This window comes from Haemaphysalis longicornis, unplaced genomic scaffold (assembly GCF_048455015.1).
Source record: "Haemaphysalis longicornis isolate Haplotype H1 unplaced genomic scaffold, Haemaphysalis longicornis Haplotype H1 scaffold_1, whole genome shotgun sequence".
Classification (NCBI taxonomy): domain Eukaryota; kingdom Metazoa; phylum Arthropoda; class Arachnida; order Ixodida; family Ixodidae; genus Haemaphysalis; species Haemaphysalis longicornis.
The window spans coordinates 407372114-407392738 of NW_027526203.1; the positions used below are offsets into that span (position 1 = coordinate 407372114).

Here is a 20625-nt window from a genome sequence, read left to right on the forward strand (position 1 = left end):
ATTACGCAATATTTAAAATTCAGGAGCAGACCAGCCTTAGAACACGAATCAAACATTCTGCCCTTGAACGCATTTATAAATGCATAAAAAACGGAAATTTCTGTTCAAAACTCGCTTGTATATGCACACTGGTGAGGATTCACGCCGCGGGGTTGAAATTATGCCTACAAGCCAGCGAATTATTTGTTTGGACCTGGTGCGTTTTATGTATGGACGTAAAAAACGTACTGGTAATATTACCTACAAAATCTAAGTGCACCCCGCGAGGAATAAAGATCCTTATTTGCAGCATAAAATATTCCTGTGTGCACGCTATTATTGAGTGGGGCTAGAGTACCCTAATTATGCTTTTTTAAAGCGAAGCTTAGTGTCCTCACTGATGCCGATGTATGTACGGCAATACGCCCTGCAGAAAAGCCAAATTTCCCGGACGATGATGATCATTGATCGTGGGTGAAGTGAAAGAAAAAAACGCGTTCTGCGGCCAGATTCGAACCTGGGTCCCTCACATTATGAAGCCGGCGTCTATCCAATTACTCCGTTTCGACATGGTGAAAGCGAAGGCCAAGCAGCAGGTACCGACTCGCGCCGAACACCGCAAGCCCGAATGTTAGGCCTATGTATACGGAGTGCACGCCCGAGAGTTGCTGTGGGTATTCTAGAAAAGTGTTGCGTACCTCCAGAGTAGTACATACTCGCAACCAACGAACCAATCACGAGACAGCTTCGCGTTCAACCATCGTCGTCATTAGAAGGAGAGGCGCATGATTTTGCCTTAAATAAATAGGATTCTTTTCTGGTGGCTTGGAGACCGGATTTTTTTTAGGTTTCGCGCATTTCGTGGTATCAGTGTTTCCACTAAATGAGCAGTGCGCCAGAAAGGTTCAGTGGCAAGGAGTTTCTTGATTTCGGGAATGTATACTCGGGTACAGGAGAAATCGGCACACACGACCCCTCCTACCCTACCCCATCTCCTCATTCATGCACCCACCAACGAAGAGTTCAACACACTCAGCTCTTGGCCGTTTTGTGCACGAGGCGAGCAGTTCACTTTACTCCACTCCTAATACCCACTTCTTATTTTCCACTGCAAGTGAAACACCGACTCCGATTGGCAGCAGTATTTTGTTCGGCAAGGTACCTAACACTGACCTCACCTACCCTGTAAGCTGGCCACTATTTCTAGAATCATGAACTGAATGTGCAGCTGAAGCCCATTTAGCAGCTGATTCGTGGCGCCGCCTCTGGGCGCTTTGGAGAAGTGGAGTCTTCTATGCCAGTTACCTTCGAGACCGCGCAAGCATGCTGCAATTTTTGAGGCAAAGATCCACCGGAGTGTCATCCATGCGACTTTTCTGTGGTTGAACTATTCTCAATCAAAGCGCCCGGAGCTTTGTTCACTGTAGTTGGCGCTGTGATGTGGAACTTTCGTGCGGCAAGTTGTATTGCACGCCGTACACTCTCTCGCTTTTTGGCTGCCGCTGATCCTGTTTCTTCCCGTACGCCATGTGGCTCTCGCCGACGTGTTAAGTTGGATGCATAACTGAGAATCGCAGTACAGTAAATATTTTTTTTTAGGAAGGAACGATGATTTCATCCAGATGATTTTACCGCGTTAAAAAATGAGCGAGTTCTGGTTTCCCCTAGTAAGACTACTTTCACACCTCACGCCCTGCTTTCGCGGCGTTTCAGGCAAGCTGTGCAAAATCTCGGGAAGCCGTCTCAGGGAATGCCTTGGGATCCTGGAAACAGTCGTAATTCCAAAGGCCAACCTCGGGGGTTCAAAAAGGAACCTTTCAGACGCTTGCAAGTAAGATCTGAAAAACTAACCAAAATTGAAATGGTATACTTTTATTATTATTTGGGTAACGATGACCATCCCATCATCTGTCGAATGACATTATCTCATTCACTACGCATAAACGGTGTAATGGATTACATTTGCTAACACTACTCCACAAGGCCAAAAAACAATCTAAATTTAGGACCATTTTCTTTACCTATAAAAAAACAGCTTTTTAAGCAAATAGCCGTGGAAGTCTCGAAGGAGTGCATTCGGCTGGGCAGAAAAAATCCGCTACTAAAAATGGTTAAAATGACTATTTTTTCACTACGATTACGTTTCGAACGCTAGCCTGCACTTTAAACCTCTATAATGTCAAAAAATATAGTTGCCCGGAAGCCCTCCGCGGTTTTTATTTATATTTTTATTAGTGAGTAATGTTAGTATCTATGCAGTGGTACTGTATTGCTGTTGCTGAAAGGATCACGTTTTCTTTGTTTTGTAAGGAACCTTGTGGAATATCTCGGCACTCCAAAAAACTGAAAAGTTAGCATTTTAAGTTTCGGAACGTTCCACAAACTAACCGCTGAGGCAAGTTTGGAAACATCGCCACTTTTGCGGTCATTGAAACTCTGTTGATTTCGGGACGTGTATGATAGCTTCCTGATTGAGGAAAGTTATTATTAGGTAATCACATCTTTGACTTTTTGGGCTGCAAGGAACATTTAGGGCTAGGAACGATTGGTTGTAAATACCGGTCCTATGTATCTGTCACTTGAAGTCGTCCGCCTTGGAAGAGGGGGGGGGGAGGGGGGGCAATAATTCGAATAATTTAAGTTTTGGGTTTTTATTGCGCATTTTCGAATGACCAACCAGCCGCTACTCAGCTCCTATTAAGAATAAAAACTTACATCTACTCACATGCAAATCACCCGTCACCTCCACAAACACACAGCTTTGTTCGAGGCAAAGATAACCTGTAAGTGCAAATACCATAAAAATACGGATGCATTGTATTTATAATCGTTTCACTAAAGTACGCATGTGACAGTCCAACCATAAAGGATTTCGCACGTGAATACACTTTTTTTTTTCTTTCAGTGGCGTACAATACTACGACAACTGCGTTCAGGAAATCCACAACGATCACTGCAAAAGCGACACGCTGTATCCGCCATCTCCGGAAGTACTAGAGTACGCCTTGGACCTGCAAATTAAGTACAGGTGGACTTGTATCCCAAGGGCGACACAACGTATGTTGATAAGCCACTTCCTTTCATTGCCTTTCGTTATTGCTACGGTGTGCAGACAGATTTATTGAGCCTTTCCTTCTGTCCGTTCCGACTTCTTTATAACAGCCTGCTACCTGTCGTCGCTGTCTGAAAAATTGCGCCGGTGTACGCCGTTCCTCACTGACATTGCCCTTCCGATCAAGGCCAACGCTTCGGCGAGCGCGAAGGACAAGAAAGAAATGTGCCGGTAAGAGAAAAACGATAAGCTCCTTCAGCGCCGTGAAATGAGCATATTCCTGCCTAGGCCACTTACTCTGCCTATGATTGAATAATTACTACCAATAATTATTTTTCTGTCGCATTCTGCGCGCCAAGCTTGCCGAGCTTTGATGTCGGCTCTTACCACCACCACGATCTATTTTGCAACGCCCCAAAAGAAAAACTACAATAGACAGAACTCGCAGGGTGTGAAGAGTCCACTCACTGCACCTCGAAGTTTCTTTTCTTTTTAATTTTTATTTTTTTGTTGGTTTTTATTCATGTTTAGGTTATTTTTATCCCTTTTTACATTCGACTTTTGTTCCCTGCCTTCCCACCCCTTCCGAAATGAAACCATACGCACGCCGCTGCGTAAGGATATACAGTCGAGTCCACTTAAAACAATACCAGTTTTAACAATATATCGGATATAACAATGGACAGCCGCGGCACCGTCAGCTTTTCATTCTATGGCAAAATAAACCGCTTATAACAATGCTGTCATGATGCAATATCGGTTATAACAATTAAATGTGGGCACTGGAACCAACCCTGAACGAAACAAAAATGCAAAAACGCTGCGACAATGCCACCCCAACCCCGCCTATTACGCAAAAGGGCATGAGAGCATACGCGCGGCGGCCAGGCGATAGCGCACTTGGCCTCGCACGTGGCGAGTGTGCGCCGAAGAGGCTCGCATGCCACCGTTGCTTTCGCCTGCCGCGGCGACGCGGAGTAGGGGGAGGAGGACCGGATGGGCGCCTCTACGGGCAGTGGGGCAGTCCATTCTGAGGGTGCCGGAACTGGAACCCATGCAGGTTGTGTCGCATCAGGAAGCGTTGCAAATGATCGACTCCCCGCGATTTTGTGTTTGCTAAAAACCTTCCGCTCGGCCATGCGCAGCAGTTGGACGCTCTGCAAAAAGATGTCAATAAGATGGCCAGTAAGCAGTCGAAGCTGACTGCGTACGGTTTTCTACCTGCTAAAAAGTGAAAAGTTTAAGCAACTTCCCCCTCAATAAGTGCTCTTGTTTACCATGTTCCCCTCATTAAATGCTCTTGTTTGTCACGTTTTCTTTGTTATTTTCGGCATAACCCGCTTATAACAATAATCGGTTATAACAATGATATTTTCATGGCACCTCAATATTGTTATAAGTGGACTCGACTGTATGTGGGTAAGGGGAAGTTTTGGATCTTCATAACTTGTTTTTCGAAGTTTTGCCTAATGTAGTCGCCAACAGAAAGAGAAAAGGTTGTTGACCGATGGGGCAAAAGGCACCCACCTCCAATTTTTATACCGTACTGATCTTACAGAGTGTAATAGGGGGTTACATGCGATATGTTCGATAGTTTAGTGTAGGCGTCAAAAGCCCGAATTTCAGGGTGAATAAGTTATTATCGGCGCCATCCGACAACCGTACACCAAGAGCATGTTTTTAGGCAGATATTCAGGAATTAAAGGGACCCTGCAACATTCTTTTCAACTTCTTTCGAAATCCTAAATGCTTGCAGAATGTAGTCTACCAACGTATCCAGTACTTAGGTTAGGGTATCCCAATGTAAATCAGCGAAACATTAAGACCCTAGGCCCAGCAGATAACTTAGAACCTTGCTTAAAGAGACCCTGCGATACTTCATTCAACTTTTTTTTTAATTTTTAATGCTTCCAGAACGTAGTCGCCCAACACACCCAAAGTACCCCAGCCAACAATTACTGCTTTATGGCCATTGGATAACTTGTAAAGTCGCTCAAAAGATTTTTCTCTTTCCCGGTCTTGACGTTCTTCGACGGCTCGAATTACGTCACTAAGGCCACGCAGCGGCTGTTGGCCGGTTTTCCTTCAGTTGCAGCAATGAACGCTTTTCCATAGCAACTTTTTTAAGTCACAAAAATAAAACAGAAATGGAAGGTGTATCTCGTGCGACGAGCAAATCACGCAGTGCCGCTCCGTGCTGGCGATAACTATAGCTTTCTCTGTGCTTCCAGACACAACGAAAAGAGTGAAAAGTTCTATAGGAAGTGCTACAGAGTATCACGCACCAACAAATCTGATATGCTTTACTAGCGGAGGGCACGATGAATAATTTTGCGTGAAGCGCGAGTGAAATCTAGTTTCTTGACGTCGACAGTAAACTCGGAAAATGTTTCGCTCTAAACGACACGCCACGTCGGCGGTGCGCCGACACGAAAGAAGGGTTCTTCCTTTCATCGTGATGACTCGTGAGAGCGCAACTGATACAGAATATAGTTTTGGGGCGCTTAGCTCGCGCACAGATTTTATCACAGCGTTCAAACAACGAGCACGGCAGACATACGGTTGGGGCAGTGTAATGCCGGCCCATACTACCAAAACCTGTCTTTAGCCAGTTGTCACAACATGGTTTTGGGATAAAAATTTGAACTGGCTTTTTACTCCCGCAGATTACCTCCAAAATGATGACTGGGGATAACCCCCATATGTCTGCGGGGCGGGATCTTTGCGAGCAGCAAAATAGCCTTACAATTAAAGAATTATAACGAGACCAGAAAAATCAGGCCTACGGAAATGGACCACCATACAGGCGGCTTGCGCCGCCTCAATTGTCCATCCCTCAGTTTCCGCAAATACACGTGTGCATGAGAAAATGAGCCGGAATAGTATAAAGAAAGGGCAGCGTCACAGCAATAAGTAGTTGGTAATGCGGAGAATGGGGAGGGGGAGGCATTTCCTCACGGGTTGTCCTTGGCGGAAAGCCCCGGGCAGCCGCCTTCGTTGCAGCCGCTATGCTGTCGTCACACGCCACTTACAGAGTATCGCATAAGGAAAGCAACCTCGCTATGATGTAAATGATTCTGCGACACTCTGTCCTAGGCCGCTACCAGCCTTTCGAAGCGAGGCTCGCAAGATCTCCCTCACTTCGTCCTTATGCATAGGTGAGCCAAAGCGGAAGTGCATAGAAAAAAATGTCTGCACTTACATCTGCAACAATCCGTAACCAACTTTCCCGGCCCCTGCAGAAGGCTTGTGAAGTACTTACGTTTCGAGAAATCAGTTTTATTTACAGTTAATTACTAATTGCCTAAATACAACTACATGCATTTTTTTTCAGTATGTACTGTTTCCACTACATTTCACTAAAGAATCCCTAATTCACGTTGCCTGACAATGCAGAAAAATAAAGTCATGGCTACTCCGCAGAAGGCCCCGGGCCACTGCGATACCGTTGGCTACGAAAATCCGTCGGGAAAAATGAGCAGATACACCCTAACAGATTTTATCAAGTTTTCTACAACAAACAAGCGTCGGAAGATAATTTGATACATGCTAACTTGTTCAGCGCTAAGAAGACCTTGTTCCTAAAATTCTGGGGGTTACTCTACACGCCAAGCTACACCCAGGCTATGAGGCACTCTGTTAGTGGAGGGCGACGCATCAATGGTGAGCATGGAAATTCCACATAAAAACGCGGTCCGGAATACTAAGAAACGGGTTGTCTATATTTTCACCTTATAATGAGAATACGTATATCTTGGGCACGTCATAGCTGCAGATCCAAACCATGAACGGGAAATTACCCGCAGAATAAGCATGGGGTGAGCTGCGTTTGGTAAGAAATCCGACATCCTCACTGGCAAGCTTCCCCTGTCACTCAAAATGCTTGTATTTAACCAATCCGTTCTTCCAGTAATGAACTATGGGGTAGAAACTTGGGATCTCACCAGACGACTTGAAGCCAAATTTCGATCGGCACAACGGGCCATGGAATGCCGAATGTTAGGGGTCACGTTGAAGGACAGGAAAACAGCCGCATGGATTAGGGAACAGACCAAGGTGGAGGACATTCTAGTTCAAATTAAGCGAAGGAAATAGGGATGGGCTGGTCACGTAATGCGAATGAGGGACAAGAGGTGGACCACCCGTTTGACAGACTGGCTGCCAATAATAGACGGCAAACGCACTAGGGGTCGGCCGAGAACTCGTTGGCGAGACGAGTTACGAAATTTTGGGGAGAAAACAGACTCAGCTGGCACTCGATAGGCGTGGCTGGAAATCTTTGGGAGAGGCTTTCGTCCTGCACTGGACACAAACTAGCTCATGATGATGATGATGAATGAGAAAAATGGCCGCCCCAGGGGTCTTTGAACCCACGTCTTTGGGCTCAGCTGCACAGCGCAAAGCCTGGGTCCCATTTCAAAGCTAAGCATATTTTGCTTAATAAATACACGCGAGGGTGTGTTAAATGAAAATCTCGTTCTACGAAGTATACTTGTGATATATTTCTGTAAACTAAATTGTTGCCTCCCACGTTCCGTGTGGGGGCCGCATGCTATCAGTGGCGTTCACTGGTACCAGTAGATTCTCTATTTTTCGGCGCACAGCATCAGACACCCACATAGCTACATTATTGACGCTACAGTTGTTACCGGCCTCCCATTTGTAATTGGTGGTATGAATGTACGGTTGTGGCAAGCAGTCAGCAACTGTTTAACTAATGCACCTACTTTAAAATATATTGCAAAATGTCCAAGCCATGAAAATTTTCCATAAGGATACAGAATTTCGTTACGCTTAGCCCGTTGCAAATGCCGTTGTTTGGAAACGACGTTTCCTTCCGATGCCGACGTTCTCTACATGATCGTGAACAGGGAAGTTATGCTCGGAAATTTCGCGGAAGTAAACTACTGCTATGAATGTACGGTGTTTTTTAAAGGTTCTACTCTAGGGCAAAAATTCATAGGTGATAAATTCAAAATGCAAGCTTAGCTCTCTATTAAGACAAATACTTCATGCCGCAAAGTTGGAGAAACAAATGTTTTTTACCCCCATCAAGTACTTCGCTCATACTTGAACGTAAAGCTCACTCATTGAGTTCTTTTTTGCCCAGAAACGTTTGTCGTGACCTAAAAAAATTCGAAAAACAATGCACCATACAAACTGGCTTCATTTGAGTCGGACCAAATTAACTATTCCTCACAGCAGAACCATTTTTCGATATTCAGGCAGCATACGCTTCGCATACCAATGCCTACCAGATAAAAAAAAAAAACAATTCGCGCGGAGTCACCCCTCAGATGTCACTCTACTTACTCGATGGGATGCTACCTTCTTTCGAGGCAGTATCACTGGCACTCGTTGTCCTCGTTTTTTCAACGTCAATTCCATCCAGTATCTGTATTCTCTTCCTTTTATAGCTTGCATTATCATCTTATTCTTGCCCTCAATGCAGTTTGCGCGTGTATACAGATCTCATCCGGTTTTCTTGTTTTGGCCAGGGCTGCAAGTTACTACGAAGCCTGCGTGAACGAAGAGGTTTCAGACTCGTGCAGTACTTCATCGGTCGCCACCATACTGGGAGAGGCGAGCGAATTTTTCCAGCCAGTGGCCGAGTTTAACAAGCTCTGCGGAAGCGCTCCATCCGAAGGTACGAACGAGAAATACTACATACAGCACGCGAGTCTATGAATGTGCGCGCGTAACATGAACACGTTGCTCACGCAGCTTCTTCGTGCACGGAGGAAGCCCTGCTGGAAAACATCATACAGTGCACGAGCATCGTCACCAGCGTCGTGATGCCAATGTCAAGCAACAGAAACAACCTTGCAAACCTGAAGCAGGCCTGCAAGTACGCCGTATTTTGACATTTTATTTCTTTGTTCGCGACCTGTTAAGCGATGCCTCTCTGTGCCGACTATTTCATCTGCTCCGATTCGGAACGCACTCACGGCTGAATTTCTATCGCGTTATTTTCCTCCCGCTTTTTTTTTTTTTTTTCATCGTTCCTTTTTCAACTGTGCCGCTTTTCCTGTTCTCTGCGAAGGCCAGCTGTCGGCCCCATGATCGCATTGCTTCCATGCCATCTGTAAAGATAAACCGTAAAAGTGGGCGATGCTGAAAATGCGTGCTCCGTTTTCGGTATCTTCCTCCGCTGTACAAGCTTCGCTCAGATATAAAGTTCGCCGGTATTGTACCATGCTCCTGAAGACAAGTTCGATGATTCCTAAAAGACCGCTTTAAAACCCCGCGGCTCTGTCTGCTCCATTTTGTGGGTCAGCGTTTCCCTGGATACGATGATTGCATCAGAGCAGAAATGAGTGCAGACTGCTAGGGCTTCCGATTGTCGTACTAAGAAGCGAACGTATTGTTTTGTGCGTGCCTTGCTCCTGATTATTCCCAATTATTCGTGTATATATATATATATATATATATATATATATATATATATATATATATATATATATATATATATATATATATATATATATATATATATATATATATATATATATATATAGTAAAAAGTAAGTAAAACCGAGTAAGTAAAAAAAATCACCAAAACGGGGACATTGCTCTTTACTTTTCTTTGCCCGGCTTTTCACAACCAAACGTGTCATCAATGCGAAGGAAGTGACTTCCGTGGTCAGTTTTTGAGGACAGTACAGTGTACAAGTTCCGTTTTTTACAGATACAAATAACAACAGATATGCCAGAGAAAACTGTTGAGGTACGCACTTAATCCCTTGGCAAGAAACTTTGGCCCTCGACCTTGTCTTGGAATCAGAAACAGTAATAAAGCAGATGACACGTGCAGAAAGGCAGGCCGGTACCTCACACTGCCCCATTCGCCCAGCGATCATCTTTTCTGCTCGTTCTACAGTTTTGTCTCTTTCAGATCTGCTTTTTTTTCGAAGGTGCACTTGTACTGACTGCCCAACTCGCTACATTACTTTTACTGCTACTCGTTCCGGAGGGGAGTACTGCTGTGGACTAATTAAAGAGCGTCTACCCAAAAAAGCCCCATCTCATGCTCCGCGCGTCAAATTTCCCTTTCATTTTGTAACAGGGTAATCTGTTATAAGATTCCGCAATATAGCTCACGGAACGATGGCCGGGGGTCAGGCAGTACGATGACATACTGATTTTAATGCACACATCCGGTATAGCTATCGCAAAAGGAATTGCAGAGGTCAGAGCAATAATGCAATGACTGAGCGTAAGCTTACTGTTAACAAAAGTGTGGCTAACACATTCGATAAGGTGACAGCTAACAAATTATTAAGGGTGACCAAACAATCTAATTCATTGGTAGTACTTATGTGCCTCTTGAAGGACTTTTCTGTTTTGTTACAAATATAAAAAATGTGCGCCATTGGTATTAAACGCTGGTATTTGAACGCGCCAGTACGCAGGCCTAAATTTGAGGCTTCAAGGTTAGCCTGATGGGCGATTCCAAAGCGAGGATTGCGATTTCAACAAAAAGGAAAGGGCAGAAAATATATCCCACCGTCGTATCTCTTGGCGGTGGCTTTATGAATAGTCGCTAGGACAACCTAAAGTCTGGGCCAGAAATTAGGTGGTAAATCCGTCGCCACTTCATTTGTTTTTCTAATATCTCCTAATTGTTTAACGTTTGCTTTCTAATTGCACCACTGCCTTTGCGGAACAGCAGCATTTTGAATTTTTGTTTGTATTTTGATTTGACTGTCGTTTAAACTACTAAATATTTTTTTTTCTAATTTCAGTGACAACTCAACCTATCGAACCTGTTAAGTGCGTGATTTTGTCGAACCGGAACTGAACCGGGACGAAATGATTTCGCCTGAACCAGAACCCTAACCGAACGGGTAATTTTTCCGGTTCGACACACTGATATATATATATATATATATATATATATATATATATATATATATATATATATATATATATATATAGCTTATTTTGCGGTCCCAAATCGACCAAAATTTAGCTTCATAGGTGATTTCTTCATAACTGGACGCGTACGCAACTTCGTTAAAGGTAAAAGTAGCGTGAACGCACGCGTCTGCTACTGAGGTTGTAACAGCTTAACAGCTCACTGCGCAGTCGAGGCCGTGGCGGCAAACCAGCGCAACCTTCAACGGCGTCTTCTCGGCCTTGCTCTAGGCGTTAAGAGGCGAGCCCGTATGCGTCTCCGCGGCCTCCCGTCCCCGCCATCAGCTCGAGAATTGTATGCACTTACCGCGTTGATACAAGACAAGCGGCCTGACGGTTTGGGCTGGGTGATACTATCTTGTTGCGATTCTCGGTTACTGAAAACGTGCAACGGCGAAATTTAAACACGCTGCTGGCCCTAGTTGCATTCAAAATGCAATGCGTGTTACTGATTGTAATCCAAACAATACATATACCAGGATGCGCCAATTACTGCGCCCTAAGTTGTCTCTTTAAAAAATGGACGGAACACTCTGCTGCTGGGAGAGGGCCGACTGAATGTTAGCAGTCGTTCAGCGAAATCACTGGCATTTTTTTTTTTTTTTGCCCAATTTGTTCAGGTATACGTACTTCTCACAATCGCAGTTTACGGCCGGGGTGTCAATGGGAAAGCTATGAATAAGAATGCAAAATGTCAATTCCAATTTTTTTTCTACGCTACCTGTAGAGCGGCTCAGATTTGTTATTACTTTATGAACAAGCCCACGCAACAGCGCAGAAACGCCCAATGAGTGCGTTGTGTGCAGTACGTCTTACGGCATAAGGCGTGATCACAACCTTTTGCTGCTTCGGCGATGCTAAAACACGGGCATATAAGCCGAGATAGTTCCACGATTGACGCAGATGTAGAGTCCGGGTGAGTTTGACGAGTCTTTTATCGCATGCCATTGGCAAGACTTTTGCCAGCTACGGTACGTAGTTACCAGTATGACGCGCGAGGGAGGTGTACGATACCCGCGGTCAATGTAACGATAGTTCAGCGCTCTACTGGCGCACGTATCTCTTCGCCAGCCCCGGAATGTCCTCTGCGGAGCTACGGGCTATGCGCGGTGACGAGGGGAACGGAAGTAGAGGACACGTGATGCGTACTCCCTCGGCATGCCGAATACTTCACAGGGACTTGGCGTCTGCGTTGCAAGCGCTCTATCGCGGAGGAAAGAGATCTCTTCGTTCCATGACCCCTACGGATTTCGATGCCGCACGCGTGCCTCTGCATAGCTGAACGAACGCTCGTCGGTATTCCGGCCCCTTAGTATCGCATGGCTCCACGCCGCATGCATTCCCCGTCTGAAAATGCGATGTACGGTGCATGCACCGGGCGTTCACTCAACCGACTTTCGCAACACGGCTGTTAGCAATACACAACCGGGTCTGCCCACATAGAGCACTACGACTTTATAAACACTTAATGTATGATGGGTCACTGGGTATGCGTACTCACTAACTACTAACATTTCCTTAGCTTAACTTGTATGACTTGACAATTAAGAAGTAAACTACACAATTATTTAAATGGTTTTCTTTTGCTTTATTTGTTGACAACTTCAATGCAGCCTTACGCGACAATCTCGAAAAGCCGCGGTTTGTAGGCGCAAAAAATAACACAAATACAAGTAGGAAAGAAGCTTATTTCGATTTGTCACTTATGTCAATAAAAATACATTATATTTTAATTTAGGATACACACGACTCAAGAAAATTGTGCGTTCCGCGAAATGCGCACAAGAATATATGTTTTTAGACATGTACAGTTGGGTGACATCGCGGCGGAACCTTCGCGCCAATAAGTAGTAGATGAGTTAGGTACCTGAATCATTATCATGTGTGTTTGACTCGTGTTTTTTTTTTGCGTGTTTTAGGTACCTGCGATACTACGAGAACTGCGCCGCTCACTCCCAAGCGAAGACCTGCAAAAACATCACTCTAGCCATCAGCACAAAGATACGGAACCTCACAGAAGTACTGCTGGACAAATACAACTGGGTGTGCTCTAGCAAAGGTGAATATACCTGCCCTAGCTATAATTTTATATTTCTCTGCGTTCAGGGGTGGGTACGCACGCGTTTTTCAAAACTGGCAAACCAAAGCTTGCGTTTAACGTCCATTTAAATTCCCAAATTGTGTCCCTGGTTGGAACATTAGGGTATGTACAAATCCCAAATAAATCTAAAGACTTCCCTGTTTTTTTATGCTCCACCCTGCGTGGAGCATAAAACCACATCAACCATAAAACAACATTTGTCTTCATTACTCGTGCCTGCTTCATTTTTTTGCCTCCAGTGACTGCGTGTGAATATGCTGAAATGAAACCAATCACGAAAAGATGTTTGGAGAAATGGATCAAGCCGGAAAGTCTTCCAAGGCGAAACACGGCTGCTGATGCAGAAGACATCAAATCTGCATGCCGGTTAGTATTGAGCTTTTGTGACCGAGTTTTAAGATTTTTTTTCCGCTGATTTGTTGGCCTGAGCGCAAAGAAATCATGAAGGCAATGAAACCTTGCCTTATTTGAATGGACTATACTTTGGTAGCCCGCCCAACTCTATTCTTGCCCAGAAAGATGTTGTTTTCACCTAGAAAAGATTTAAAAACGTTCAACTTTCACACTGCACGACGCAAACAGTGGCGTGGCAGAATAAAAAAATGCGGCCATGCGCACCACACGGATGGTTAACCAGCGAAGCTGCAACCTGCGGCTCCGCCCTTGACGTAGCCGCTCCTTCCCGCGGTTGCCGCCTGATCCCTGCTTCACGCAGTAGCTCGGTGCGCGCGGCTCTGCTTCGCGGGAGACTCTCCCGCTCCCTCCGATCCGCCTTTCCCCCTTACCAGTGTCGGTATATGCGAGTGTAGCTACGTCATCTGATGATGATTGATGATTGCTTTTGGTTTCCCCTTTGTAGCGGGGTGATGACGTGTCATCTTGCCAAAAAGGACTAATATACCTATGTTTTATACTCTTGGTTCAATACCAGCGCTGCTTAGGGCAGACACATAAACCTTATTAGGCACAAAATATTTTTTTTTCTGTTGCAGGTGGTAACTGCCCTAGGCAATATTCCCCTCTCTGTTTTTCGTCCACCAGCATTCTAATCTTCTTTTCGTCACCTCGACAACCTTGAAGTTAACTTCCTCTGTGCTACCCTTAAATCCTAGGGCTTCTGGAAGCCGAATATTTCCCTCATGTAGATTTGGATGGATACACTCGCATTCTAACACTATGTGCCGCATAGTTTCTTTCTTGTCCGCAGAACACGCATGCCCCATCATTTTGTAAATACTTCCCCACAAAGCTCTTAGTTCGCAAGCAAACTGCTCTAGCCTCAAAAAGCGAAGCACTGCCCTGGGAATTATCCTAGAAAATTTTCTTTCTGATGTCCAATTTCTCAGCCCTGTACATCTCTAACGGCGTTTTAGCTTCCATTTTTTCTCTCCATTTATTTGTTTACATCTGCCTTGCCTCTTTTTTGGTTACCTTGGCTGTTTTGGATTCTCCACTGTTCTTTTCGTATTTCATCGTTAGCCTTCTAGTCTTCCTTAACCACTGCGTGTCCACGATTTTGAAGTGTAGGTACCTAAAAACCTTAGCTGCCCACGTAAGTCTCTCAACCTCCTCTCAAAACATATTTTACTCGGCTCTTCTGGAACTTCAAACGACACCCAGCAAACCTAGCAAACCTCTCTCCCCTTACAACTCCTCTCCAACGTGGTTTCACCGCACATGCATGGGGATGCGTCGGAGGAGTTTTCTGCGCACACGGGAACGTAGTTATAAGTGAAGTAAAAGCGGAGACACCGACCAAAAGAAGCTGTTCAAAACATTTTTAACAGTTTTTAAGTTTATTTTGGTCGGTGTCTCCGTTTTTACTTCAACATGTCTCCCGATCAGAGGGGCTTCCGTCAAAACCTCGACTTCGTACTTATAAGTGCGTTAAATCCGTGTTAACATTTAGTTGCTACACCAAACGGGAACAAAAGGCACCACAACAACATTCCAGTAATGTTTTTTGGCCGTGGCTTTTGTCGGCGGCCACAAATTGCACATACAAGTCAATGTGACATAATAAGGGCTGCCTGAGAAAGTGGCTTTTGAGTCGCCACTACTCCGTCTGTTTTCCAAGTTATGTAGGTTGTTTGAAGTTTGGGCAAAAATTGGCACTTTTGTTATTGGGACAAAGAGGCAATTTTAATAAACCAAACTTGCATTCTGTCCTTATGGCCCCTTTGAAGCTGAGTGTTTTCCCTCTTCCATTAAAATGGCTTACATCTCTGTTTCCGTGCCCAGGCCTACTCACTATAGCCAACAATACTAATTATTAATCAGACGATAATACTGTCAAACCTTGACTATATCCTTGAATATTAATATCAAGTTTAAAACACAGGGAGGTTATGTACAAAGTGTGCACTTGCTTACCAGGCCCTCATTCCGAATGGGGCTAAATAAAGTTGTGAAGGCTAGCATAGTTAGTCGACTGCTCTGTCAATTTCTTGCAGACGGCGCCTACCTTGTATTTCGCGGAATTATTTGTTGCGGAACTGAGTGCAGATCACAAAGATTTTGTTATTTCACTCTATTTCTGTTGGTGCTGGGCAGGATGCAAAAAATACTGAATATGCCCACTTTAGAGCATTTTGCTTTCACATAAGGAGCGGACCGGCACTAAGAGGGGCTCTGACACCTCGTTCGGTCTTAATACATTTAAAAAAAAATCTCCTGACATACCCAAAAGACATTTACACCTTAAGGTAGGAAACGTAGCACTCCAGATGGGCGCAGGTAAGAGGTAATTGAGGAGCAAAGCGCGCGACACGCGGTTTGTTAGACGGCAACTGACTCGTGTGTAATAAATGTCGACGACACTGTAAGTCATCTAATCAAGCGAGGTCTTTAAAGTTAGCTGTGTAAAGTACAGTGCTCATTTGCACTGTTTTTGGTGGGGACAAGTGTAAAATTTGCGCACCTCGTTGTGGTATTTTATTTTTCTGTTTCCGGCCACGCCTCCGGCTGTATGACATAGATTACTTCCATTCCTCCATTACCGTATTTAAGATGCACTTCTTATCGTAGCAGATGGTGTTGTATCCTGGTGAGGCAAGCGACCGAAATTGGCCAGTTTACGTAGAAACAGCAGGCCTTGGAAAGGGTTCCACAAGATTTTGTCGTGGTGGAGGGAGGCGTGTGAATGTCGGTTACTTCTGCAGGCTTTTTCATTCGTTTCTGAATTCGAACGATTTCAGTATGTTTTCTAGAGACTCCAAGATCAGGAAACAATGCTCGTAATGCTCGTCAGCGGTTAATTTATCGTCAATTTAAGCTTCACTTTACTGGTAAATTTAAGTCAATTCGGTGCATAAATAGCGGTGAAAATTTAGTAAGATAGGCGAAAATTTCACTGGATGCGCATTATTGCCAATGAAAGGAGAAAATATTAGTGCGAAAGGCGTCACAAGCAAATAACACACACAAACTCAGTTACAAAAATTAGTATAGTTATTAATATAAATTGTGGACAACGCGATAAGAATTGCTGATGGATGACTCATCTACAGAAAATATAAAGTAAAATTTTAAAAAAATGTATATAGTGTAAACGAACTGCGTAATCACCAATTAGCGATTTCAGGTTTCTCGAAGTTATCACGTATTCAGAAAAAGAATGCAAGGATGTGTATTCAAATACTATGTTATTTTCATTTAGGGCGTACCAGGAGTACGAACGTTGTGTATTCGATGAAGCCGAGAAGCTGTGCCCCTTAGAAGACACTCTCAACTTGACAGCGATCAATGAAGCATCGGGGAATTTCATCCGGGAGCACGAATGGGTCTGTGGTGGGGACAGTAAGTTGGATCTCTTGTTTTCTAATATTGGCACAAAATCTTTCCAAGCAGCATACCTTCCAAAACACACCGCTACAGACAGGAGCCATATATATATTTTTTTTTTCGCAGAAAAAGGCTCGTCCGATGGGGAGAAAACTGAAACGGCAGCCTGTTCAAAGGAAATTCTTGCCCGTAATGCGAACGAGTGTTTTGGGATTCTCAAGTATCAGCTTATGCCGTTCGTTCGGCAGAAAATGTATCGTCCATTCGCATGCCGGTAAGCAAGCAGTTTTCTTTGCCTTTATCTCAAGCCTGGTTGTGTGCACTGCAGGATGAAGGCCTCTTCCAAAGATCTCCAGCCACGCCTATTGAGTGCCTGAAGGCCGATAGTGTGATTCTATAATCATTGGGAGGTTGGTAGCGAATGTACTCAACCAGGGTACATTTCGGCCGAGTACATTTCGGTACATTCCGGTACATTTCGGCAGGGTATAATATCGGCCGAGAGAACACAGGAGCGTGTGGCCTTCGTTGTTTCTTAGTTCCGGTGGCATAGGATTTATTTTAAAGCAAAGCTTTCTACCTCTACCCCCCAAGGGTTCTTTCGCGACCGTTGGTGTCACCAGAAAACGCCAGCGAACAAATAAAAGAATTTACTGGCACCGCCGGGAATCGAACCTGCAACTAATAGCCTAACAAAGCGAGAGCCCGTTGTCTTACCGATTCAGCTACGGGCCCACGTGAACACGGGAAGACAAATGGTGTACTCACCAAGCACATCTACGTGTTTACCCCCTGCCTTCTCGCTGAATGCCACGTGAAAGCGTCACAAGACCACTCACGCCCGTCTAGCGGCCCTGTGCGCACCTTGCTCATGTACTAAGAGTTACAAAAATTAAAGGAAGCTGACACCAATCCATGGCATCTCTCTTCTAGTACGCCAATGTGCTAAGGCCTGGGGCCTCCAGTGTTCACGTAAAAAATCACAGCTCCTTGTCGTCCGCCCTCACGCCAAATCAAGGAATACATTCAAATACTCCTTGATGACCAGGCCATCACTCCAAACCCCAGCATCAAGATCCTGGGCCTACATTTCCAGGCCAACACCAAGAGTGACGTCTCCTTGCAGTGCTTCAAAAACAGCAATAATCTAATCATACACATGATCAGGCGAGTTGCCACCAAGAATCGAGGACAAAAAGAATCCGGTACCTTTCGATTAATTGAAGCTTTTGTCCTCTCGAGTGTTACTTACGACAAACCCCTATCTTCTTCTCGACGAGGAAGACATAGAGATGCTTTATATAATGATTAGAAAGGCGGTTGAGCAGGCCATTGGTCTTCTCATGAATGCGTCCACACTGAGGCTGCTTAGCATGGGCTCCAAAACACGGTGGAAGAGCTGATAGAAGGCCATCTTTCTAACCAGAAGGTCCGCGACTCCGAACTGAGGTGGGTAAACGCATGCTTCACCAGATTGGCTGGGCCGCCCAGAATGTCACTCCGCTTGACGTACTCCCAGACTCTTGGCGACTAAAACTAAAGATGCTGCCTTTGCTTAGAAATATGAACCCCTCACATGACGAGGGTCAACGAAAAGCACGGGCTCAAGCGCTAAACACCACCCTCGATGGGGCTCATAAAGTTATCTACACAGACTTCTCCTAAAATCGAGGGCAGCAACACGCCATCATCGTGGCTACCTCCAGAACCAACCTCCTTGCGTGTACCTCGCTTAGGACCCACCAAATGACGGCAGCAGAAGACGCAGCCATCACCTTGGCTCTCACTCAACCAGGGGTTCGGAGGGTAGTCACCGATTCCCAGCAAGCCTACTGGAATTACCAGTCGGGTTGGGTGTCCTGACCTGCACTGTGCGTGCTAAAAAACCACTCCCCAAACGGTTCCATTCAGCTCATCTGGACACAGCCTCACGCTTCAATGGAGGGCAACAAATACGCCCACCCAACTAGCCTGCGCTTTTACCTCCCGTGCTATGGAGCTGCACGAGGACAGTCACCCGCTTGTCATGTCCAGGGAGATAATCCAGCATTATCGCCTTCTGAGACAGACCGTACCTTCGCCTTACCCTGACCTTTCCAGAGAACAACAAACTACCCTACGGCTCATACAATCCGGGCTCCTTCCCACAGCCTACGCGTCTTCACGTAATGCATCCGAATCGCTACGACGCTGAATGTAAATTTTTCTCAGAAGTAGAAATACTCCGCCCCGTAATCGGGGTGTGCGACTTTAGCCCTGAGCACCCTCCTCTCTTTCCGTCAACTACCCAACTAGAGAAATGGGAGATGCTGCTGTCCAGGCCCTCTCTACCGACCCAGCTTCAGTGGGTGGTCAGAACACAGGCCGCGCGTACTGCATATGGGCCCCACAGAAGAAGGAACCACTCCCCAAGGCTGCACTCCTGGGCCGTTCAGAAATCTGAACAGAAGTATTTCTTCCTCCTCCTTCTCAGCCGCAAGTCTCGTCGCCTCCGTCCGCGGCGCAGAGACGGAGAAGTCAGATCGTCTAACACCGGGTAGGAGCTTACTTAGATTTTATAAAAAAAAGTTTCCACTCTTGCTACACCAATACAACTCAACCAAACACCGTTCAAGCATCATGCATTGATGTAACCTTACCAAGAATATCTGTTTGAAGTAATAAATTGTGTGGTTAAGTGCATTTCACTTCTCTCTGGTTTTCCTATCGTCGCATGAGTAATCGTTATGGGTGCCGTTTACAGCTTTGCTTTCCAACCACATTCACGGAGTGGATTGGCGCGATTTTTTTTTGCAACTCCAGCGTATTTTGATAATTCGCAGGGGCCTGGAAGCGTACACGATTTGCCTGAATACTGTATTCGAAGAGTGCACTAATGTGTCTTACGTGAAGCTGTATGATGACAGCAGGGAAATATCTCGCTACGTCAAGCAGTATGAAGACATCTGCGAACAGGAACAAGGTCAGTATTCGTGCAGCCGGTACCTGGTCAGGTAGAGCAGCTTTCTTAAAGGTTACTTACGCTACATGTGTGGTGTCTGTAATATTTTATATTTTCAGAAGCCACGTGCAACATAACCGCCGAAAGCTTTCAAATGTGCCAGGGAATTGTGACAGCAATCATTAAGCCAAATGCCTACCCCAATGCGGTCAGCACAGAAATGTCGGAGGCTTGCAGGTAGATACTTCCTACGTCATTACAATATATATATTCTTATTTTATAAACGTGAAACTAATCTTGCTTTTTTGTTACAGGGGTATTGAATACTATGAACGGTGTATTGGGAACGTACTGAAAGAACAGTGCAATAAGAAGGCAGTCTTGCCGAGTTCTAAATCCCTGCAACACTTCGCGATCGACATCCCAGCAAGGTTCAACTGGACATGCAAGTTTTCTCAGGCTCCAGGTATGTTACTGGAAGGCTACAGTACCGAATAAAGTAACTGCGCTTTTTTGGTAGCATTGCTGTGTTATTTAAAACCTCCTTGCGTTCTTCAGATACCTGCGACACACAGCAGCTGCGTAAACAGTTTTCCGAATGCAAAGGATTCCTTCGTTACCTGAACAAGCATCTGACTCAGGAGAATAGAACAAATGACCGCGCTGTTACCTGCAGGTATGTTTATTTTTCTAGTATAGTAGCATGCAGAAAAGCAGTCGGCCTTGCTGGGAAATAAATTTGTAATTGTTCATTTATGAAAGGAGACGTGCTTTGTTCTAATTGCGAATTCGTTCGTTGTGCGTCCCTAGGTTTCTCTTTTCTCATTTCTCGACTTGTTCTTTTGTAGCAG

General features: G+C 45.0%; 1 protein-coding gene across 1 annotated transcript in view; it reads left to right on the plus strand.

Moving 5' to 3' along the window:
* The window catches only part of LOC144161354 (uncharacterized), a 151244-nt gene that overhangs the window by 34190 nt on the left and 96429 nt on the right, over positions 1 to 20625 (plus strand). The window contains exons 16-26 of the mRNA XM_077692105.1: positions 3142 to 3262; positions 8530 to 8678; positions 8756 to 8879; positions 12868 to 13007; positions 13289 to 13415; positions 16708 to 16847; positions 16959 to 17106; positions 19655 to 19794; positions 19893 to 20010; positions 20089 to 20240; positions 20333 to 20450. Coding sequence (XP_077548231.1) covers positions 3142 to 3262; positions 8530 to 8678; positions 8756 to 8879; positions 12868 to 13007; positions 13289 to 13415; positions 16708 to 16847; positions 16959 to 17106; positions 19655 to 19794; positions 19893 to 20010; positions 20089 to 20240; positions 20333 to 20450 — 1477 coding nt within the window. The remainder of the gene's footprint in view (positions 1 to 3141; positions 3263 to 8529; positions 8679 to 8755; positions 8880 to 12867; positions 13008 to 13288; positions 13416 to 16707; positions 16848 to 16958; positions 17107 to 19654; positions 19795 to 19892; positions 20011 to 20088; positions 20241 to 20332; positions 20451 to 20625) is intronic.